The 24,861-nt window shown below is 41.4% G+C and overlaps 1 protein-coding gene across 7 annotated transcripts in view; it reads right to left on the reverse strand.

Annotated features, from left to right (window-relative positions):
- Positions 1 to 24,861, reverse strand: part of akap13a (A-kinase anchoring protein 13a) — an 87,524-nt gene that overhangs the window by 13,020 nt on the left and 49,643 nt on the right. For 3 of the 7 annotated variants that reach the window (XM_086107556.1, XM_086107557.1, XM_086107558.1), the window contains exons 11-29: positions 18,864 to 19,009; positions 16,696 to 17,048; positions 15,747 to 15,779; positions 13,849 to 14,026; positions 13,660 to 13,762; positions 13,271 to 13,396; positions 11,944 to 11,986; positions 11,705 to 11,822; positions 8,297 to 8,459; positions 5,190 to 5,257; positions 4,879 to 4,948; positions 3,866 to 4,016; positions 3,631 to 3,767; positions 3,376 to 3,522; positions 2,853 to 3,109; positions 2,219 to 2,344; positions 1,969 to 2,086; positions 1,079 to 1,327; positions 931 to 1,007 (exon numbers count right to left, since the gene is read on the reverse strand). In XM_086107556.1, coding sequence (XP_085963682.1) covers positions 931 to 1,007; positions 1,079 to 1,327; positions 1,969 to 2,086; positions 2,219 to 2,344; positions 2,853 to 3,109; positions 3,376 to 3,522; positions 3,631 to 3,767; positions 3,866 to 4,016; positions 4,879 to 4,948; positions 5,190 to 5,257; positions 8,297 to 8,459; positions 11,705 to 11,822; positions 11,944 to 11,986; positions 13,271 to 13,396; positions 13,660 to 13,762; positions 13,849 to 14,026; positions 15,747 to 15,779; positions 16,696 to 17,048; positions 18,864 to 19,009 — 2,663 coding nt within the window. The remainder of the gene's footprint in view (positions 1 to 930; positions 1,008 to 1,078; positions 1,328 to 1,968; positions 2,087 to 2,218; positions 2,345 to 2,852; positions 3,110 to 3,375; positions 3,523 to 3,630; positions 3,768 to 3,865; positions 4,017 to 4,878; positions 4,949 to 5,189; positions 5,258 to 8,296; positions 8,460 to 11,704; positions 11,823 to 11,943; positions 11,987 to 13,270; positions 13,397 to 13,659; positions 13,763 to 13,848; positions 14,027 to 15,746; positions 15,780 to 16,695; positions 17,049 to 18,863; positions 19,010 to 24,861) is intronic. The other 4 variants (XM_086107560.1, XM_086107559.1, XM_086107561.1 and 1 more) reach the window with 4 other exon arrangements.

Raw genomic sequence — 24,861 nt, forward strand, 5'->3', positions numbered from 1 at the left:
TCCATATAAATAAAGCGGGTGGAGCTTCTCTGTATTCGTCTGACAGCGACGGTGCGCTGAGGCACCTCGAGAGTTCAGCGGTGCAGTGGTAGCAACCTAGCAAACACACTGAAAATAAAACGCCCCCAGTGCTGTCATCTAACCAAGTGTAGTCATCCGAAATTATGTCTACACAAAACTGTAGAGAGACTTCCGCGCAAGAAAGACCAACAGAATCAACATAGCCTGACTGCTGTGTTCAAAGCAAACTTGAGAAAAACGAAGTATGCAACCATGGCTTAAATCCACGATAGGCTGAGTACTAGTTTACCTTAGATGTGCACTTTATAATGTTATATTGCTCTGTTTTGATTCCATAAAAAGAGCTGTTAAAGCAGCTGTTGTGTGACAAAATATTTTTTTCACTGTTGTTGATGGACAGTAATATTGTGTGAGATTATGTGTGCATAACTGCTCCAAGTGAAAAATGTTCATGTAAAATTGAAAATCGAAATTGTTATTTCAGTAAATATTTGCATTTTGCACATAGAAAACTGATTCATGATTCCATGTTGATGAGAGCATTAAAATGGGGGAAAAATAGGACAAAAAAAATATCAAAGGAAATTCAGAAACGATAAAAAATGCGCGAGTAATCACGATTAATTTTTAGTGAATTTGAGTTTATTATGACAGTTGCATTTTTAATTAGATTAAATATTTTAATCGTTTGACAGCTCTTATATATATATGTATATGTATATATATATATATATATATATGTATATATATATATATACAGTATATACTGTATATGTGAAATTTTGATATTTAACTTTCCTTCATCGCATTTTATTCTTATTACTTATAATTAACGTTTCTGTGATTTCTTTGTCTATTTGTGAAATAAGACGGTTTCACAAAGTGTGCTTTTCCGGCGAGCAGGCCTACCAGCATGGCGAAGACATATTTCTGGTCTTTCTCCTGAAGGAAGACCAGCACGTCCGACAGGAGCAGTGCGTGGACATCTGAGATGACGGAGAGCTCGTAGTTAGGCGGTTTCTATATATTTTTCCCATTATTAGGGAAATGTGGTCACCTTTGAGACGTCCCTGGCTGCTCTTGAGCTGCAGCGCACCGTCGTGGACCAGGCGCCGCCGCAGCAGGTCCTCGCGGGCGAAGATCTGGCCACTCTTCATCATCATGATGGACTTGGTATCAGTGCGGCTGTGAAAATCCTTGAGGCGCCGCCGCTTGTCGTGCTCGTTCACGCGGCCGTCCACGCCAGCGATCATTTCTTTCACCAGGCGCAGCGCCCCAGACAGCTCGTCGTAGTCGCTGTCGCCCTCTGCTCCCAGAAAAAAGCAGTTGAGTCAGTGAGAATCCAAGGAATGTCTTCCTTTCTCTTTGACTTTATTTGTCTGTGTATTTGCCATCACCACAAGAGTGTATTAGAGGACCAGCGGTAAAATACATAGTACAAGAAATTAGCACAGTGCATACCAATGGCAAAATGTGGAAAAACTGTGAGCTTCACTTCATCCCCACCCTCCAATTTTTGTTATACCCCTCCTCCCTCGTTAAATATAGTGCTTCACATTTTTTCCCGCCCACACGGGGCATTCATCAAAATGCTTTTAAAGTTGTGCTTTAAAAAGGTTGTGCTGTCATGTGTAAAGGTGTGTAGCGCATGTAGGAGGAGTAAATCAATCCAAAATATTTCCTCTATATTGCTGTTGAATGAATGGCAACGAGAGAACACACAATTTCATTGTGTCTTCGGCCATCCACAATTTAATTACTCTGCCTGTCATGATGTCAGTGGCATAGAAAGTTGAATAACGGGACATTATTTGTATTAATTCTCAAACCGACTAAGGGGAAGCACATTATTTCCTGCTTGACAGTTAACGATTTTCCACTGTGTCATGGCACAGGGGTTGGGAATCACTGCTTCAGGTATGTCTGCAGTCAGCGCATTTGTCTGACCTTTAGTGTGCTGCAGGATCCTCTGAATCAGCACAGGGTACTTGGTTATTCTCTGGGTCACCAGCAGAATGCATTCTGGGATGCTGAGACGCCGAACAATGCTGCTGCTCATCTTTTTCTGATTGAAGGAAAAAAAAACAACAACTTTAAACCGCACTGTCAAAATTGGCTTGAATGAGCCATCCCTCTTTGGGTGGATTATTTTGCTCTTAGTTTGATCAACTCCTACTCAGGAAGAAGATGGACGTACTTTGATGAAGGCCTTGAAGCGTTTCTCTTTGGTCAAAAGGTCCTTGTACAGGTTCACGGCCTCATTGTGGCGGCTGCAGAATCTCCCGTAAATCCTCTTCATGCTTTCGCTGTTGCATCCCGAGAACTTGAAAGATTGGGTTAGAACTTATTTAAAATCCCTTTGCACAGACGTGGGTAACAAACAAACAAACGAAAACAACAACAAAAACCGATGAAAAAAATGTTTTTTTCCATATTACACTGACATTTCACAAAAAGGTTTTCATAACTTAGACCTTTATTTCTACACCTCTCACACCTTTGCTTTATTTTTCATCTTGTTTCAAATATATTTTTACACATTTTTCCTGTAACTTTAAAGACTTTTTTATTGAACATTGCCACTTTTTGTCAAAGCTTTTACTCAATCTTTTTTACTTAAAGGTGCTAGCTTATTTATCTTGTAAATCTGCCTCTCCATTTTATCCTTTCTGGATGAATCGTTGCAACACAAATAATGTTTGTGAGTCAATGTGACCTGCTGCATGCATTGACATAACAATACATACTTGCCTTTGGTTTTTCTCATAACTTCACTATTTTAGCACTCCTACTGAACTGAACTGTTGCCATGTGAACATCATCTCTCTCACCTGGCTGAGGAGGATGTCCCCTATCCGGTGGACGATGACGCCTCGCTCCGAGCGCCCGCCCTCTGCCTGGCTTTCACGCTTCCTCTCCAGCAGGCGTAGGAGAAGCTGCGTGTGGAGCTCCAGCAGCTCGTCCAGCGCGGGGAAAAGCCGCTCTAGGATCTGCGGCTCCAGTTGCACCTCCATTTGTAGGCCCTTGCTGTACACCTCCGACATGATGCGCAGCGTGCGGATGTGGTGCATCTCCGTCTGCATCAGCTCTGCCGTACAGTAAATAATGTCATAAATTAGTCAGAAAATCTAATTTAAAACGACATCCCTGGATTCGGACTCACAATTTGGGATTTTGTTTTTTATTAGGAAAGGATGAGCTCATTGAGGATAAGTTCGATAATTTTGTTCTGATCCATCTCTGCTTTTTTTTCATTTTTATGTAGTCGTTGAACGGGTAAACATTTGGAGACACACGTAGCGGCTTCATCCTTCATATGGTTTGTACATGAGTAACGTGGTGGCATGTGAGTACCGTAGATGACGTCCTGCCTCTTGACCAGATTGCGGTCCAGCTGCTGCAGGTACTGGTGCTCCACGCCTAAACTCCACGAGTCGGCCTCCATCTCCTTGGCCTCGCCCTCAAACTCGCCCATCAGCTGGCTGTCCATCATCTCTGTCCCTGCAACCGGCACCAGCAAAATTTCCATGTTACCATCTATTTTTTATTTGGGACATGTTATAAATGTATCTCACATAAAGGCATCATAACGGATCTCCATTTATTTACATGGTTGCGATGGTATGTAATGACCTTCGTCAGTAAGTGATTCCATGGACTCTGTGACCTGATTTGTCCTGTTGAGCGAGTCAGTAGACTGGGAAAGATAGCGCAGACCCCTGATGGGAATCTCGTCAAACACTGGACTACAACCAGACAGACACAGACACACACACGCAATAAAGTCAATGAACAGATATTATCAACTGACGCAGTCATTGCGGAAATCGTCCTGCCTACTCACCCAGCAATGTTGCTAATGGAAAGACTTTTGGACAGGTTGTTGCCGTGGAACGGCATGAGGCTGGTATGGCGGCGCGACTGTGGCAAAGTCAGAGACGAGTGGTCCTCTGGGGACAAGATGACTGACCAGGGGCGTTCCCTTGTCCCGCATGCTGGACAGGAAGGGAAGCAAACCGGTCAAGTCATGCCTAAAACATCACAAGGGCTCTAGAAGGAATCCCAGAGGAACTCCTTTTAGGTTTCTGGTTTAGAGGTGATATTGTAATAAGATTACCCAGATGAATATGACTACATCAGAGATCATAACCAACCCACAGCTATTATACTGCTTGAAAAACGTTCTCCAAACTCACTACTACTCACTGTTATTGATGCCAAAAGAATATATTCAAAACCAATGCAAGATAAATCCAAATTAAGTAAAATAAAAAGGTAAAATAAACGTGAAAAGTCAAAATGTTAAGGATCTAACACTATCTCAAAAATGTATATTTTAAAAAATAAAATTAAAAAAATTAAAGACAAATATTCAAGGCCAATGAACATATATAAATCCATTTGTATGACAGAAAATTTATTACAAATTGAAGTTTAAAAAAGTAGAGGAAAAAGTGAAAACTATTTTATAACATTTAGCCAAAATTACATTTTTAAAAAGTTGTAAAAATATTTAAATCTAAATGTATTTAAATCATTCATATAATAGAAAGGATTTTTTAAAATGTTAAAACTAAAAGAAAAAGTAAAGTTGAAACATTCCAGAAAATATATTGAAAACCTTTGATGCAAAAACAAAAATTGACATAAAATTAAGAACAAAAAACTGTTTGTAGCTAATGCTACTGCTGGTGTTGGGGTGTCCAACTGCACTACATACCATACTGGAAGCCATTTCTACCACTTCTGCTGATTTAACATTTCTTTCGCATGTTGACATTTGACACTAATATGTCAAATGTTGATGCATGATACATGACTGCGTGTTTGAAGATGCGTTTGATGCTCGCAACTCACATTTGTTCCTCATGGTGACACCGGGGAAGGAGCTGGAATCTGGCACTGTGTTAAGATGCTGCCTGGGCAACTGGCCAGCGTTAAAAGAACCAGAGAGTGAGAAAGAGACATAGAGACATAGAGAGAGACATAGAGACATAGAGAGAGACATAGAGACATAGAGAGAGAGAGAGAGAGAGAGAGAGAGAGAGAGAGAGAGAGAGAGAGAGAGACAGAGAGAGAGAGAGAGAGAGAGACAGAGAGAGAGAGAGAGAGAGGTAGCTTCAGTATTGGTCCACAGGACAACATGCAAAAGCATCAGAGTTTTTTACCTTCATCTTCACCTTGGCGCAAACGGCCAGACCGTCCCTGCAGCTCTTGTGCACGCAGGCATTGCAGTCTGGAAAGAAAAGTGGGAGAACGGCGGATGAAAAAAAAAGGTGTGGTGGATGGAAAACCGTCCCTGTAATGAAAAGCAGATTGTGGTGCGTGATGCAACACGGGGTAATACTGGGGGATTTGGGGTGGGTGGGGGGATTCTAAAATGGCTGACACATACAGTCGTTGCTTTGCATGGGAAAGTTTCTCAGTCATCGGGAGATTGCCAAAGTGTGATTTGGTCTGGAGTTTGGAGGACAAACATACTCTTGTTTCCAATGGAGACTCATACATCATCTCTCCCTCTAATGCTACCATTGAAAAGTGCTAAAAAGGTGCACTTAGAGAGGATTGACTGTACTAAGGATGACCAACAATAATGTAAGTTCCTCTTCCGAGTTCACGAGCTAGAAACACCCTTCATACTGCCTGTAAAGTCTTGTATGCAGTCAACGGTACTGACAGAGGCGGGGGAACAAAGTCGGTCTGACATTGCTGTCATATAAAACAAGGATGAGGACCAACTTTTTGTTTCCCTTTTCATAACTTATAGTTCCGTTTTTTTTGTTATTTTTTTAGAATTGTGAAAGTAATTAAACAAGTCTCTTGTTTTCAAATATTTTGCTTCAACAATTCAAAAGAAGAATAATCATATTCTTTTGTCGAAACATGGTCTTTGTTGCATAGTACTAATATCGTATTGCAGTATACAGTAATAGCTAAAATATATTTATTTTGTGAGTATGCTTCATATATACAGATATATAACTTTCTAAAAAAAAACAAAAATGATTCTTTGGGGCCACAGTGTCTATTAAAACTCCAGTTTGAGAAAATATGACCGCTGACCTACGACTTTGTGCTTGGTAAAATATAACCATAAATACCCCCACCCCCAACAAAAGTTAACCTTCGTTTTTTAAGCACCATCTTCCGCGTGAAAGTGCACACTTCCCACTTTTACAATGATGTCAATGCAAGCACTCGTCTGAGTCAAAGTGAAAGAAAGCATTACGTCTTTCTTTCACATGGCAGGGAAATATCCAGGTCTGGTGTATATTTTCTTCTGTATTTATTGGCATTTTTCAGGGGTTCGATTCCGGGCTCTGGCTTTCCTCTGTGGAGTTTGCATGTTCTTCCCGTACTTGTGTGGGTTTTTTCCGGGTACTCTGGTGCCCTCTCACATTCCAAAAACATGCATGGTAGGTAAAGTGTTCACTCTACATTGTCCTTTGGTATGATTGTGAGTGTTATTGTTATTATTTTCATCTTTAGTTATTTCTTTTCTTAAATCTACATTTTTGTCTTTTCCTATTTTTCTTCGTAGTATTGTTATGTATTTCTATTTTTAATGTTTTTGTTCTTTCTTTTCTTGTATTTAATATGTGTTCTTTGTCTTACGGTTCCTTTTAGTGTACTTTATCACAATTGTTAATAAATTTAAAGTGCATTTTAAAAACTTTGGATTTAATGTATTGAACTTTTATTCTATATTTTAGTATTTAGTTTTACTTTTATTTTGTATTAACATTTTTAAAATTTAATATCATTTTATATTCATATATTCATATGTTCATATTTTTATACATTTTTTTGTATATTCATTTTGTTTTTAATGTGGTTAATACATTATTTTGTTTTGTGTCATTACTGTGTTTCTTTTGCCTTACTTTTTATGTTTCATTTTCAATTGTTTTAAATGGCATGTTTCGCTTTTTTGGGGTGCTTTTTTTTCTTTTTTTTTTTACTGTTCACCTTGCAGATTATGCAACATAGCCTATGATTGCTCGGAGTCCCACGGCTATTTTCTCCTCTTAAACGGTTTTACGAGGGCTTTTTTTATGACATCTTGCATAGGCAGGGCCTGCACATTGCCTCAAGCTCACACAAAAGAGCGAGTGTGCGAATGCCTGAATGTCTTCCAGGCCGGCATCTGCCTGGAAACACCCTCAGAAGCGACAAGAAACACAATGATAGTACATATGAGTAGAAAGCTGCTTTCTGCTTTTTCAGACTGTTGCGCCAAAATCTTGCGCAAGCGGTGACATCCTCTTTCTTGCTTTTCCTTGCCGCCTTAGTCACATAAACCACACTGGTGATTAATTTTGCAGCTGTTTTTGGACACCATCAGCCAATATACTGCTAATGATTCTTGCGGACCAATGTTAATTTTGGCTTAACACTAACAGAAAAAAAGTACAGAGAATATAAAATAGAAAATGACTAATAAAAATAATATACAAAACAACAAAAAATTGATCAATGCAACAAAAATATTTTAATAAAGTGAAATAAAAATACCTAGCCAAAAGACATTAAACAAAGAGAAAATAAATCAAATACAAAAAACCCCAAATGAATATAACAAATAAATGACTGAAAATACTGTATATATTTTAAAAAACATGCCAAAAAATTAAAAATTAAAATGAACAATGAAATGATTAAAATGAAATTTTAGGGATATTTTGGCTTTTAGGTGAGATTTCAGGACAAGCCTAAAATGCATTCATATATCAAAGACACCAGCAACAATGGCAACAATAATAATCCATCCATTATCCGAACCGCGTTAGCCTTTGGAGGGTCACGGGCGTGCTGGAGCCTATCCCAGCAACCTTCGGGCAGTAAGTATGGTACACCCTGAACTGGTTGCCCGTCAATCGCAGGGCACACACAGACAAACAACAATGATTCACGCTCACTATTACACCTAAGGGCAATTCATAGTGTTCAATCAACCTACCATGGATGTTTTTATCATGTGTGAGGAAACCGGAGTACCCGGAGAAAACCCGTCGAGGCAGAGGGAAAAACAGATGCAAACTACACACAGGAGCCGGGATTCAAAACGTAGACGTCTGTACTGTGAGGTGGACATGCTAACCTTTCGTCCACCATGCCGCCACCGCAATATTAATCATTCTGTTAATTGAACACCTCCATCTCAGAAGTGATCTCCATTTTAACCGTGAAGGCAACTCTTAGGCGGGATCTCATTACATTGTGCAGGGGCGACACACAAACAAAACACAGAATGAGGACATGTGACGGTACTTACACGTGCACTGAAAGAGCTCCTTGCTGCTGAGGGCCTTATTACACTGGAAGCAGTGGGAGCACGGTGGCGCCTGGCTGGAGCCCATTGCAGCAAAGTGGTGCCCGTTGACCGTCTTCTTCTCCTTCTCCTTGGCCTCCTTCTCCTTTTTGTCCTTCTCTTTTTCCTGAACAGGTGGAGCACACCAGCAAACAAACAAAAATCGTGATTTTAGAGCATGAAAGCAGGAAAAAAAAATAGTATGCATTGATGAATGGAAATTCCTCGTTGGAATCTAACTGAGAGGATTCATTACTGCCCCGATGGGGAGACCTGGAATATTCAGCGACCCATTGTTTAATCGAAGAACAAATTGCATCACGAAATCGTGCATCTTGTAGTTAAACTCACTTTGAGTTCTTTTCGCACTCATAACGCAACACGGGCCTGACCCTTTGTGCTGTCTGCAAAAAGAACAAGACTGCAGAATGTTGGAGGAAGGAAGCACCTGATAAATATTTCCTCTTTCGCTGTACTACACTTGCCGCTATATTTTACGGGCATATGGCACTTTGAATTACAAAACATGACAGCTGCAAGCGGCGATAAGCGGGTGAATCCTTAAAATGATTCTCCAACTTGGACAGCATGCTCCGCCCACATTAGATGGCAATGGTGAAAAAGCATCACTGATAGAAGAAACTGGCAGCTCATCCTCAGCCTTAGACTCTGGTCTTGCTGATCATATAATCATATCATCGACTGAGAAACCCATTGTGGCTGTGGTCATGATGTTAATTAGCTCCACTGTTACATAACAGTGGGGAGCATAAGTGAAAAAGGTCTTGCACAGATTGACACTATTTTAGAAATAGGGAGTTAGATTCACACTTGATGCGTGGGCAGACATCCAGAGACCAAAGTATTTGCACACAAACAATAAAAAGCGCATACTAAAAACTAAAAAGTGAAAACTACTGTCATCAATGGTTAAGAATGACACAGTGTAACATGACTCTGTCTCCTCCCAGGAAGTGTGACAGCTGACAGGAGACGTTCCGTCTGGGAATTAGTTTTTCCCGACCTTTCCGTCATTGAGCAGTGTTATATACACAGTCAGATAGAGAGATGACGTCATCCCTCTGCCGTTTCGGCCATCACAATTCCGATGAAGTGATGCGGAGAAGAACAGGAGCTCCTATTCTCACGGCTTGACGTCACATAGCATCCACCCAAACCCAAAGGAAACCAACACAGCAGAGTTTCCAAAGCTCAGGTTTACAAGGCAACAGCTTCAGGCACAAATCTCAGAAGAACCAGACTCTTACAGTGGGAAATCAAAATCTGGTAACTGAGACCAATTTTAGGAAAAGTACAACTGTTATAAATGGCAAAAAAATGAAGTTTGACTTCACATTAGACTTCTGCACAGTGAGCATCAAAAGAATTAAATCCTTAGACTGAACAATGTGAAGAGACTTGCCTCTCATCTCTCCACTGCAACGGTTAACTTCATTTAAAAAATCATATGAATAAGTGAATACTTTTCGAAAACTCAATGCATGAAGTCATTCAAGGACAATTTGCATGATCTTGAAAAGTTTCTCACCCTATTTTCTCCAAAGAGTCTCGCCTGTGTTACGATCTAACAATGAACTTCGTCGTTAACTTCTTTTAACACTTGCATGACGGTGAAGACACATTTCATTTATTTTGCTTTGAGGTCAACTTCTTGACTTCTTAAGATACTTAAATGTGACTCAAAACAATGCCTGTAGGCTTTGATTTTGGCGACATGATTCGAGTTTACATTATTTTCAACTTATGACAGTCGGACCGTTTCGAAACTTGCACTTCCTGCCACAACCACTGTTTGACCAAGAATGAAAGCCGACAACAAGTCTCTCCCAGGTCTGATAGTAGACTACAGGTTTTCCATTTCAGAGACTGTCAAGGAGCAGAAAAAAGACACAAGAGAGCACATTTAACAACACTTTTAACAGCCTGAAAACTGCAGTGGAGAGGTCGCTGCAAAGACCATGAAGGTCAGACGCCCAGCCCCTGATACCGTGGACACAGTCCGCCTACCTGGTGCCAGCCCTTCCACCTCCTCAGCGAGAAGCCATGGCTCCGCGTTAGCCTCCTGCATGACATCGCTGAGTGGCGACAGTGGCTACAAGAAGTAGCAGCAAGACGCCATTGCGCCGAGTGACAAAAAGGAAGTGAGGCTGACACTTCTGCAATGAGCCTTTTGCTGTTGGCGCGGTGACGACACCACGGCTGTAAGAAGCCAGTTTGTACATGGCGGCTCAAAGGCCTCGTGAAGTGGCCTGTCCCTTTAAAAAAGACATTACGGAGGTAAGGTGTGAGGAGATGTCTTCCTGCTTTACTTCCTCTTCACCCCCTGTGTCACCAGCTATGCATCCATCCATTTCTATAGTTTGGCCCCATTAGAATGGTGGATGAGTTGGAGTCTATCCCAGGTGGCATTTGGTAACAGAAGCTGGATGCAACCTGGACTGGGTGCCAGTCAATTGCAGGGCACATATAGACAAAACAGGCATTGACAAGTACATTTACGCCTATGGACAATTTAGAGCAGGGCTCTCAAACTCACAGCCTAGGGGCGCTTGAAGCCCAAAGCAAATTTTGCAGTTAACATCAGTTTAATGTTAACGCGGCCCCTATGTTTTTATTGTTTTGGGTTTTTGTCTTTTTTTTAAATTTGTCTCCCGTAGTTCAGGCTCCTGATAGCTTTGGTGAAACGATTTTGAAGTGACACCTGGCGGAAAGAAAAGCTATCCTGTCACCCCAGTCACAACCCGAATTCCAGTCATGTCCTTTTCAAAACCTGTCTTGAACAGAAAGGTTGCTGACGAGTACAACCACTTTGAAGAAAAACATTAGATGGCAGGTTTTTTTTTAAACCACATCCTCACATGTCTTGAAAGCACAGAGAAAGTTGCAGCACTCAAGAAATGACATGTCACTAATCTTCTAAGTAAAGATGAGAGAGGACCGGGTCAATAATCTTGTTCAAGTTCGAAAAAGCCGCATTCACAAGCATTCACACCTGTAAACCATTTCCAGGCTTCAATGACAATACTTTTGGTGAGCGAAGCAGGTTAAACATGAACGAGTCATCACTCATTCGCAGGCAAGGTATGTAAACAACAACCATTCACACTCCACCTACGGACAAATCAGTCTCCAATTAACCTAAAATGGAAGCTGGAGAATGCATATTAACTCCAGAAAGAAAGGCAGGAACCAAGATTCAAAACCACAACCTTGGAACAGTGAAGCAGATGTGTTAAACTATGACAACATCCTGTGGCTAACTATACGTTCAAAAAAAGCAAATGCAATGGATTTGGTTCATGAGGAGAATTTTGGGAGGAATCACACAAAAATTTGGGTGGGTCGCCTCACCTTCGTCTTCTTGTACATCTTGTTCTTGAGGTAGCTAAAGGTGCGGCTAACTTTTGTGCCACCCTTGCCCGTCGTCTCAGCGTCGCTCCGCAGCGGCCCAGGCTCCTCCTCCGATATGCTATGCAACAAAAACAAAACAAAAACAAAACAAATACAACAACAACAACAACAACAAAAACATGAGAACACACATGTGACAAACAGTAAGTCAGCGCTGTAGCGGTTTGGGCTGCACTGACCTGTATGCGAGTGATCCAGACGTGCTAGAGAAGGACCTCATACCTGTGAAGCATAAGAGCTGGTCAAAAATGTGCAAAAAATGCGCTAATTTATATCACAGGCTCTACTGAAACAAAATCATTCCGACAAGTGGTGATCAAACCGACAGGAAAGGGCATAGGGGAGAAAACCAACCAGTTTTCACTCACACAGGACCAGTCAATGAAAGAATGCGCGCGCCCAGGTAACAGATGAGGTCAACTACATTTGTCTGCCCTTCCCCTACATTGAAATACTTGGTCATACATTTGACTATCACAACGTGATAACCGCCACCTTGGCCAATAGAAATAATCCACTCAGTGGGAAAAAAGAAAAGTCAATCTATAGTGCCTTGTATCAATCCAAATGCAAACTGACAAACTTTGGGGAAATCAAGATGACAATCTAGCTGAGCTCCACAAAAACACTAGATTGCTTAACTTCCAGGAGACTTATCAAAACAGTCAGCAGAAAGCATGAGGGGCATTTTTTGTTTGTGTTCAAATGCATTATTCATTTTTCCATGTATATTTTAGCTCTCCTTCTGCCTCAGCCGATCTCGCCTGGACAATGGCACAATTTGGTGCACTAGAACCTCTTTAAATTCGTCCCATGTCAACTGACAAAAGGATGATCATTTTCACAATGCCAAGCCAAGGGTGGGCAAACTTTTGTGCTTCAAGGGTCACATTTGGTTTTTGGTCAGACAAGATAAAAACAAGAATTTTACAAAATGGGGCCAAAAAATTACATATGTGCATAAAACATATGTAAATAATTTTTTTAACAAAAAAATATTTAGAATAAATCTAAAACTGTTTAAATGTGCATGTAAAATGGATTACAATAAATTCACAAATTATTGGATGAGATACATGCATCAGATGAATAATTGCAACAAAAACTACATTACCCTTGATAATGTAATTGCAAGGTGGCCTTAATTAAAGCAGGCTATAAGTGGCACACGGGCCACAGTTTGCCCACCCCCGCTGGACGCACAAGGAGCTGGAGGGTGTCTAAGGGTGACATCAAGCATCTGGATGGCCTTGACTACAGCGCCTAGTGCAGGGGTGTCAAACTCAGGTCCTGGAGGGCCGCTGTCCCGCATGTTTTCCAAGTCTCCCTGTTGCAACACACCTGATTCAAATGAACAGGTTCAATGTCAGGCTTCCGCAGAGCTTGCTGATGATCTGATCATTTGAATCAGGTGTGTTGCAACAGGGAGACTTGGAAAACAAGCAGGACAGCGGCCCTCCAGGACCTGAGTCTGACACCTATGGCCTAGTGCGTTCAAATACTTACTGAAGTTATCATCATCGTCGCTAGTGGACGAGTCGCCATAAAGGGTGTGAGACTTTGATTTAGTGAGGATGGGGGAAAGGCTGAAGGAGAAGGAAATCCGCCTCCTCCGGCGCAGACGTCCCACAACTGATGCGTGGGGCAGGTGGGAAAAGAATCAAAGCAAGCCATGACAAAACAACCACAACCAACTGCTTCTTTGTCATGTGGGTGCTCATGACATATTTCATATTTAGAAAGCATTTCTTAAGGGGCCCCTGCCCGAATGAAACCTTTCACGCACCAAAAACATGATAGGCTGTCCACGGTAGTGACTGCTGTCATCTCAAATGTTTGATTTTGACAGTTTTCACCTTATTTTTGTATTGCCTGATTTGAATTCAGCCACTTACCATCAATGTCTCTGTGGCTGATAGCGAGCATGGACACAGACTTGGTGAGGGGCAGGGTAATCGGGGGGCAGCTGTTCCTCAACGGACGATAGCGCCTCGACCTCTGTGGCGACAGGAGAGCCGAGGGTGTGACGGGTAAAAAGTAAAATGACAAATGTGACAAACGCGGGTGCGTTTATGAACGCTGACCTGCTTTTCCAAGCCGCATGGCGGCCCCGTTTCCTCCTGCTCCTCCGTGAGCGACACGAGGGAGCCGCGCTCATCCATGTCATGCTGCAGCATTCTGGAAGGTTCCAGAATGCGGGGGCCTTGACCGGCCGGGCGCCGTGCCTCCTCTTGGCTGCCACTCAGGCCCTCCAGGCTGTAGCTGTGCGGACACAAAGCAAGAATATTACGGCCTGGTCTCATTTCACTTAAGAGAAACGAGAACCATAACGGAGCAAAAGGAAATGTCATGGAATTCCCGCTATTACTGTACTGCAATTGCATTTCTTTTGGAACACGCTCGAGCTTCTGATATCAGTGGTCACTCAAGCTGATCCTGATTATTTTAACAGGATTTCCAATGCAAACAAGGGCCTCTGAATAAGAAAATCCAACAGCAGCAATCACAGGGAGGAAAAACCCGTGGCTACATTTCAGGATGAGCTACCCCGGCCGGCTGCAGCGCTGACAAATATCCCTTATCTTCCTTCCAGTCCTGAGGTTTTGCATGGCACCCCATTATCCAGCAAATCATCGGCCCGTCACATCGGAACATAATTAACCTCAAGTGGAGCAAAAGTGGCCATGACTTCGCGGATTGTCAGAGACCAGATAAGCGCTCACCTATCCTCGGGGAGTCGGCCGCAAACGTATCCGTCACGCTGAGGCCTGCTTCCTGACATTATTATCACACAGCGCTTTGCCGAGCCCCGAGGTCGTCTGCCAACATGAATCAGAGCAGCAGCTGCTAACACAAGCCGCTGACTGACTGATGGACGGGATGAGTGACGAGACGCGAATGCAGACACGGGGCGCCCGCGACAACGACAAATGGAAAGAAAATCATGCTGCATGTTGCCTACGTTGGTTGGCTTGGGAAAAAAATGTTATGTAATTTAGCCTTGCCTAGAACACCTGCGTTCAAGTGGGCTCATTTGGGGGAATTTATCGAAATATGAGTCTGGAAGTTGTCCAAAATGGCCCAATTGCTGTTCAATGTCGGGCACAGATCCTTAAGACCTTTATGTGCATTCTGTTATGTTATATATGTCCACGCCAGTTTTAGATCCCTCTCTGAATATTTTTTTTAGCATGCTTTCGGGGCGGGGGAACTGAATAAGTTTTCAGGGTACAGGCTTTTTTTTTTGCCATAAAAGAATAAAGTGAAATTGCACATCCAAAGCAGTAGGTGGCAGTGGCGTTGTCATTTTATTTAATTTTTTGGCAAAGTGATGCACCCTCGAATCTTTGCGGTTACTCACAAAAAACTAACAAACAATACTTATAAAGTTATTATTTTTTCAAAGTTGATCGATACTTTTTGTTTTCTTCAATATTAATGTTTGGGGTTTTTTTTTGAAAAAACAAACTTCTTCAAACGTTTTTGTTTTAGTTTAATACTTCCTGACAGTGTTCACCTATTTTGGGGGATATTTTCACAGAATATTCAAACGGCTTTCACTAGTGTGCCTTTTTTTGTTTCCCATTTTTGATCTTCATTCTTTTGTGAGCTTTTTTTCAGATCTAGATTCCTGATATCACCACAGCATGTTTCGATACTAACACCTTACATTAACAATCACCAGGACATCTATTCTGTTTCATGCGTGACCATTTAAGAGTTTAATTTGCTGCAAAATGCTACACTCAGACCACAAACGCTTCACATTCTCAGGTGTGTGTGTGTTTTTTAGCAGCGTTCTGAGCAGCAAAGAGCACATTTTCGGAGCAGGAGAGTCGCCTGCGGGGAAACACCAAAATGCAGAGGAAAAAAGTGTATGTGCGAGACTACTACTACTACTTAGTAGTAGCTCTCTAGGGAGGCTATATGCAGCTACCTGAACAACTCGTCACACAAAAGGAACCAATACAATGAGATGTACCTTCTCCTGTGAAGTGTCAGTCTCCTTTTGCAGCTGAGAGGTGAAGGATGAGACAGATAGGAAGTGAAAGATCAACTTCACCCCATTTCTCCCCCCTTTACACTGTTCACTTTTTTTCTTCCCCATTTTCTTACCTTATTTGATGTAATTTTCTGAGTATTTTTACACATTTCTTTTTCAATTTTCACTCTTTTTCTTTCGTTTACAATTTTAGTGCAAATTATTTTATGGCCTTACTCATTCTTGAAACTTTAGGTTGTTTGTTTTTTTTGATAACTCATACTTTTTCAGACTTTTTTTTCAAAATATTTTTTGGTAATCACTAATTCTTGCCATAATTTTAATTCACCCTTTGATCACAACTGACAATTTCCAGATTTGTCTTTACTTTTTTTTTTTACAATGTCACTCTTTTGCACAATTTTCTTCACTGGTTGCTGACCATTTTTACTCAGTTTATAGTGGGGTTTTTTTCAGAATTTTTCATTGCCCATTTTCACTTCAATTTTAATTTTAACGTTTTATTTACAATGCATTCCTCACTCGCTTTTTGATGACTATGTTTTTGTATGTATGCTCCCCTAGAACCTTGGCGTATGAGTTAGTCAACCGTCACGACTTCTGCATAAACAGAACAAATAAATATCCGGCTGTCTGCAATCACTGGCGCGTGTCAGGTGGTATGCAAGTTCCGCTCCATGTCTGAATGTCACGACTACTACGCAGATGCCGACACCGAGGGACACCAGCGAGCAGGTGTCATGCTCAAATAACAGCGGCTGCAACAAGCGGCTGATGTGTTGAAGGCAAGCCGACTTCATTGCAGCCGTTCATGCTCGTGGATAATATATGAACAAAAGCAAAAATATGCAAACATTACCATCTTTCTGCACCATGTAACTACCAACCGGTGTACCGACATCTCTCTACACCATCTACTTGTGTTTACCTCCTCTGGTTCATCGCAGGGCCTCCTCCGTTGTTCTTCCCAGGTCCCCAACTGTGCCGGCGAAGAGGCGAGAGGGAGCGCAGGCTGCTGCGCAAAAGACAGCGCCGCGGCACCTCGGCAACTCTGTCTTTGGCCTCCTCCTCGGCGTCCCCAGCGACACCTCCTCCTCCGTCTGTGGCAGCAACAGAGGCCCCCGGGTGGAGGCCTTCCTCGGGGCTCCAGCCGCTGCTGCCCAGGCCCTGGCTGCCTTCTGGGCTGGAGCTGGACGGCCCAACGCTGGCCGTGTCGTCCGTCGAGGAGCAGGAGATGGACACCTCACTGGTGCTGTCGCCGCACGTCACTCGCTCGTCATTCTGTAACAAGTGAGGTGAAATGACAGTTATTTTGTTTTTGTGAAATGACTTATTTTGTTTTTGTGTTATTAGAATTATCAAGTATTATAGTGTTATTTTGATGACGACATCAAAGCACGCTTATCCAAGCAAGCGGCGCTTACGAGAAGAATCATATGTCTGTAAAATACTATATAACATATAAGACAATTTTATTGAGGTTTTTTTCATAATTTTTCTAACAATTATCACACATTTATAAATTATTTTCAATGATTTACACAAGTACAGATTGAATTTTTCACCCATATCTTTGAGCGTTTATAGTAATTTACCGTTTTTTGACATCTGGACTCATTTCTGAGTATATTCTATTTCCCCTCACCCAAAACAAAAATAGTTGAAATTATTTTTTTAAATGCTTATGTTTTTTCACTTTTTCTTTTTACCTCTCACTTATTTTTACAATATTTGACAAATGATCACAATTCTTTACAATTTTCAATCGAACAATTTTCGCCGTCATATTCTGTGGGGTTTTTTTAGCAACTTTCACTTATTTAACAATTTGCCAGAAAGCAGAGTGGAAAGTGCATTTCCCCTGTAGGGATGATGAGTATAACAAAATCTAATTAAAATTAGTATTACATTTTCACTAATTTCTCATCAATTTGAGTTTTCTATACCATTTTTCCCTTATTTTTGATGATTGATTTTACTATTTTCTACCAATGCTTGAGCCACAAGGAAATATTCTTATTTCGGATTGGATTGGAATGGATACAACTTTATTTTCGCGGATATTCTTACACGTTTCCCAATTTTCACATCTTATTTTTCCTACAGAGGTGTCCATTTGCTTACTACTACTAGATTTCGGCTGTGTGGTGGCACTAGTGGGCCACGGTCATACCACATCACTCCGTGAACATGACTGTTTTGAGCACTTCTGAATAATATTTGGTGTGATGGGAAATGATGCATGCAGAGACACACACTCGCTCACGCACACATACAAGCAGTCTATTAAGAGGTCATTTAAAGGTGTGAGCTTTCTCACTGTGGCCTATTGTCCCACCAGCTGCGGCACAAGAAGCCTGTCACAGAGACACTTCTGTCAGGAGAGCTAGTAGTGAAAGGTAGGCTTTGTGCCAGCCCGCCCTACTTCCTCTGGGAAGTCAGTGATCATGTGACCGCGGGGGTTCATTCAGGCGAGCCACGTGACCTGCCAACGACGCTTTAAGAAGGAATCAACTCCGGGTTTAGGACTTAATGTTGTTATCGTTGGGACACCACGACTGGCAAAAGTTCTAAGCGCACTCTGACTTGCCGGGGAGTCCGCAGGCCGGTCGTACGTCGGTAACTCGCATCTCGATCGGGTGCCATGGCAACACGTTGTGCCCATTTCCTACTTAGTTTGTTTTCAGACCAAGGTTAATGTCGTGAACAAAAATTAGCAATTTAAAATAAATTTGAAAACACTTTTTCATTAATGAAATAAAAATGTGCCCTGAGCAACTTTCAATGTCATTTTCAGTTGACAGAAATTGGCAAAATGGCTGCACTGTGAGCTGGCTAAGAACAGGTGGATTTTGCTGCTTAACTCATATTCCATAAAGGTGATAATCCAACTGCCACATTCAGACTAATGGAGATACATAGAACATACTGTATTACTATAAAGACCATTTCTTTTTTTTTTTTGCTATCAAATCTTTCATCATTTTTGACAATTTTTTCTTGTATTTAGACCATATTGCACTCAACATTTGATTTTTTTTTTAAATATCTTTTTACACATGCAGGTGTTATGTTTTCGACTGTAGTGGGTCAAACCTTGATGAAGACGCTGTCATACCCCACCTCGGCGCTCAGCAAGCTCTCGATGTCGCTGGCCGAGTCTTTGTGAATGGTCGAGGAGCAACTATTGCTGCTGTGCGTCCTGCTGGACAAAGCGGGCAACGTTGATGACCGCGAGGACCCTGAAAAGACACAACAACTTACAATGTGAATGAATGGTCAAAATGGAAGATCTGGGAGATAAGGAAGTTACTGAGAATACAATAATACAATACAATAAGCAGAATACAATAAGCAAGTCTGTTACGCAGGAGGGTGAAATGAGTTCTTGAAATGTGAGATGGTGTGAAAAGACCAATTGGTTAAATGGCTGACTGTCTTTGATCCAAAAAAAAAAAACTTGCTGTTGTTAAGCGTGAGTGAAAACAACTACCATTTGTGCGTCTTAGCCCATTGTCACACTGATGTATGTGTGAACGTTATCGACAGGTCACATTTCCTGGTTAAAGTCGGTGAAAGTGCGACATCTCTGCTGCGCCAAATTTTGCTATAAAAACTGTGTGAGAGGGGATTTAAACAAGGAAAGGCTGGGAAAGGAGAAGTCAAAATTAAGACTGTTTTAAAGACCCCGTTGACACGATCAAAGTCATCTTTTTCCACGCAGAAAATGGTGGCATGCTGGATTTAAAGTCAACATGGGGAATCTGGCTCAAAGTGCAGGGACAAAAAGCAATGCGCTCTCTTTGCTGGGTTTTTGAGTGAAAGGCACATGAACCTAAACACTCCTGTGCACCGTTTTTTTTTTGGAAACTATGGAAAACGGGCTTCAAAAAGCTCTTGTTAAGGAAAACTTATCAGCCTCTTTGACACGGTCAGTCATCTGGATGTCTATGAAAGGGGCTTACAAAAATTCTGATCCAATGTGTGAAGGTTTTTAGGCTCCTTTTGCACCGTCAGTCCGCTTTGTTACTGCACTTAAGGGGGCTTAATCGAAGTCATCCAATTCAGCAGAAACTCTGTTTTTCAAGGCCCCTTCTAATCGCCAAATCTGCTTTGGACTGTGACTCTGTAGTTGAAGTCAACCTGCAAATTTGTCAGACTGCAAACTTGTGAGAAACCTGCTTACGGTTTTCTCATCTTAAGTGTGAAGGTAAAAAATAAATAAAACATTACTGTGTGAATTGAAGCCCCTTTCACATTGTCAGTGTTTTCCTTTTGCCGCCATCTGACAAGTCGTTTGTCATAACCAGTGTCCATAACCAAAAGTAACGACTGATCACTTGACTTCAAATGTAACTTTGTTACTTTAATGATTACTTCATTTAAGAAGGAATTACATGTAAATTAGATTAGAAGTAACTTTTTTAGTTACATTCAGAAACCGACGACATTGCCTCAATATAAAAATCAAAACCCTTTTTTAACAGTAATATTGATGATAAAAGTTATTAGGAAAAAACAAGTTCATCTTGTCTTAAAACACTTGTTTTTAATCATAAAAAATGGTCTTTCTAGACTAAAAAAAAACAAGCTATTTTCTATTCATAAATTAACAAATAAAAGCAGCCTTGTTTGACCTGCCATATTTAACTTAATACTGAATGGCAAAAATGATATTAATATAATTGTGCATTTCCATTCATTATTTTAGAACACGTATTATATCCATCATCATACAAGTATTAAGAGCAACAGCTTTTGTACATTTAAGGGAAAAAAGGAAGAGGAAGAAGCCCCAACAGCGAGCTTTCTTTAGCCAGTGTTCAGGACAAAATGGATGACATCATGTTTTCATTTTGCATCATTTCTGCGAGAGAGGAAGTTATTCTTTGTCCTCCCACAGAACATTTTTCAGCCCTGAGAAGAACTGTTTGGTTGCGCACGCATGTGTGTGTGTGTGTGTGTGTGTGTGTGTGTGTGTGTGTGTGTGTGTGTGTGTGTGTGTGTGTGTGTGTGTGTGTGTGTGTGTGTGTGTGTTACACGCCGTGAGGATCTCTCTACCTGTGGAAACAAATGGGGATGTCTCATTGACACACAGTGGAGAGGTTAAAGGCATGCGGTTCCTCCAAAGTCAACGTTGAAGGAATATTTTCAGGAAAAATATGCCTTGAAAGACTCGAGATTCTTGAGCAAGTTTTTTGTTATTGTTTTGAGAGGTTTTTATTTTTAAACCACTGAACACATCACTGCCCTGGCTGCTCAGTATAATCTGACTCAACTGACAATTACTCAACAATAAAGACAAATGCACACTGGAAAATTGACTCAGTCACTCACCATCAAAGGTTGCACATTAAATATACAAGCGGTTATATTAAAATGTAAAAACTGTTCTGACACAGAACAAAAAAAAAACATATGACATGATGACGACCACAAAACCGAGTCATGAATTTTTTGCAATGCGTAAGTTGTACATGCATCTTACTGCTCTGGCTGCTTGGACAACATGATGAAGACATGCTGCAATTTTTTTTAATGCTTTTTGTATTGTTGTTTTTGTGAGGACACAATAAAAGGGTACACCTCTGATGGCAAAAAGGAAAAATGTGATGAAAATATATACATTTTCCAGTTCCAAGTGTTACATGTCCTGTTCTGACTGCTCAGAAGAATAAATTGACTATGGCAATAATACAACATCTTTCTTCTATGATAAACAACACAAGTGGAACAAGTTGTTTCAATATTAACAATGGTTAAAGTATACCTTTTTGAGGTCTTGATGGGGAAGCAGCAATACAGTAAAGTTTGATAATTATCTGGTGTTCTCCTTTTTGTGTCTGCTCTTGTATTTGCCAAAATAATCACCCTGCTTAATTTTGATGCACGGCGCCTTCTTGTGATGTCAAGTCATTGGTTTGGCCTTCCCTTGCACCCACCGGTGGCTAATGAGTTGCCAGGTCGCTTGGCTAGAGATGAAAATAATTTTTATTTTTAATTCTCGGTAGGTGACCAAAATAAGCAGTCATAGCAACAGTCTTCTCAAACATTTTTTTTTTTAAGTCCATTGCCAGGCAGGCCGCGAGTCACAGCGCCGTCCGCTTCCTCATTTGACATCGAGATGTCCGGGATACACCCAGTCGGTTAGATGGCCATGAAACGTGGCATCCAGACAAATATAAATAAATTAAGCGGATGTATCCTGACCCGCATCACAAACAGGCTTTTGCGAGCGGCGACTGATTATTATGCATGCGCTTGCAGCACCGGGCTCATGTGAAACAAAGTCAGCAAAACAGGCATCTTCAGTGACAAATTGACGGACCTTCCGTCAGTATCGACCCTGATCCGCTTCTTGTAGGCAAGTATGGCTGCGCACATGAGATGTCATGGCGTCTCGACAAATAGGTTCCGCAAACTATAGTAAGAGCTTGCTTTATTTAATGCAACCGGTATAGACAAAAACAATCTTAGATGTAGTTTTTCTAAATAAACCACATATATTTTGGTCAGACCACCAGAGGTACACTTTAATCTACTTTTGACATGTGTTTGATAGGAAGCAATGACTCTAAGGACCGAGGAGCACCCAGAGGAATTTGGCTCACCGGTCTCAGTTAAGGCATGTGCTCAAGCATGCGCGGCTTTACGTTCCACAGAAGATAAGAGTGTTAAGAACAACATTTGTCGGACTGATAGACTGCAGTTGACCCGAAGTCAGCTGCTCCAAGGAAGGAGGAAAATCCCACCATGGGGGGCTAGAATCACTGGTCAATCCTCTCAGTAACCGTCAGACACGTACGAATCCTGCAGCCAAGAAAATCAACTGCGCTACTACTGCTGAGGGACTTTATTAGGAAGAAAAAGTCGCTGTAGTTGAATAATTAGCAATCGTTTTCCTTTGAAAGGGAAAATCAAGCATGTAGTCAAGCTCACGGTTTCACAAAACGGCTCTCGCGGGACGGCGGCCATTTTGTGGCTAATCCCACCACCTTTGAACATATCTCAGCAAAGAACATTTTCATTGTACTTCAATTGGAAAAGCAGGTATATATAAATAATCCCTGACATTGAGGAGGCATGTCAAATAATCTGGCAATGGTTTGACCCGTATTAAATGGGACACAGAGGAATATGATATTTTTTGGTCACTCATAAAGTGAACCCCACATTGTATACAGATCCATCACTTTTATTTCTTGCAAGATGATGATTATGACAAACATATAATGAAAAAAACAAAATTCTGCGGTCTAGTAAATTATGTTTCATAAAATCAATCCAAAAAATGTTTTACGCAAAAAGGTGGAAAAGGGTGAAGTGCTAAGAATACTTACATCATACACAGATTGCCTAAAAAGAATTGTTCATCATTAGCTACTGTGCTATTCGGAATATTAATTCTCATGAAAGTGATTCAGAGGTATGTGGCCGGAGATAATCCAGAGGCTTTGTCTGACTCGTTGCCTCACTTTACGATATCCATACGCAACACTAAAGCGACTCAAGACTCTGACAGTTGACTTAACCTTTTGTTATTCATGTGAAGGCAGCATTGCAATTGCTCGTGTGTGTGTGTGTGTGTGTGTGTGTGTGTGTGTGTGTGTGTGTGTCCACTCTCACACCTGTCCACTAAACCTTGCAGGCTAGTGCAAGTTTTGTCAGCTGTCTCTCTCACACTCACACACACACACACACACACACACACACACACACTCACACACACACACACACACGTCATCCCAAACACGCACACAACAGGTGACAAATCAGGGATTAGCTCAATAGTTTAATGTTACATGATCATGCAGGCTGGATTTGCACGGTTCAATCCAATAAATATTCATGGTAAAATAACAAAATAATAAAGTTAAGAATAACAAACTATGCGTTAATGGATCGTGTTGATAGTTTGCAGTGGTCCTGTAGTTATTGAATGTTCGTTCAGATCAAAATGTTGCTGTGTGTTTCCAAATTCTGGAAGGTGAGGTCTATAAGGCATTGATGTGTGAGAGAGTGAGAGTGAGAGACTATTGAGTGGTGGAGAAACTATCAGTGAGTAGTTTAAGATATTTTTAAGGACACCTGGAAAGGGCCAAAACGACTGGAAAATTGCCACGTCCAGCCAAAATGTGTCTTTTCAAACCATGGAATCTGAGACTTTTGGTCAGATTTGGCCAAACTAACACTAACCCATTTCTGAGCGAAACTTGTTTCAGGGAGCTGAATTTTTCTTCCAGTGCGAGTTGTCAAACCTCACCGTATTGCTTCGTGCACACGATGAAAACCATAATGTTTAAAATTTCACCCAGCGCCCATCTTTCTCACATTCATGGCTGATATTTAATAGCAGACTTTCGGTGTCTTTTAAGGCATTTTGGTGTGTGTGGGTTTACTCATGATAGACATGGCTATTAAATTTCACGCTGCAATTAATGATATGGCACAAGTGGCCTAAATCTCAATTGAGCATGAATACATGCTGAGTTAATGCAGCCTTTGAGTAAAAGCGTCAATGTCAAGTGGAGCTTTTTACAGTATGGTTGGTTTATCTCCGTTTGACTAAAACACGCAACCCAGCGTGGCACATATTTGCATTTCTTAAAGCAAGACGTCCCCCTTTAAGCGGGGGATTGTCCCCCCCCCCCCTTACTCCCACTGCGACTGAGGTCAAACGAACAATTGGAACGACACAGAAATGTTTATGTTTCAAGGCACATCTGCGAGAGACATCAGCAAATCCGAGTTGAGTCTCGCGGGGGATGCAACCCGACGAGGCGGGTTTGTATTCAAGACACATTTCAAGTGTGACAGCTCATGACCAGCATGAATTGCTCTTTCACAACAACTTCAGAGGTGTTGGACATCGCCAGTTTAAAAAAAAAAAAGGCCACAGAAAAGTCAGCAAGAAAATGTATGTTGCCAGAGAAGAGAAAAAAAATACAGAGGAGATATGATTCCAACAAATCATCCACTTCCACGGAAATGAATGTGGTGAGAAATAACGGAGGAGATAAAGCAGCCATCGGGCCTTCCTATCACATAGCGCCCTCATTCCATTTCACCTGCACATTTTCATACCCTGAGTCGC

The sequence above is a fragment of the Hippocampus guttulatus genome, chromosome 3, assembly GCF_054856545.1.
Source record: "Hippocampus guttulatus isolate MCC_2025c chromosome 3, RoL_Hgut_1.0, whole genome shotgun sequence".
NCBI lineage: Eukaryota > Metazoa > Chordata > Actinopteri > Syngnathiformes > Syngnathidae > Hippocampus > Hippocampus guttulatus.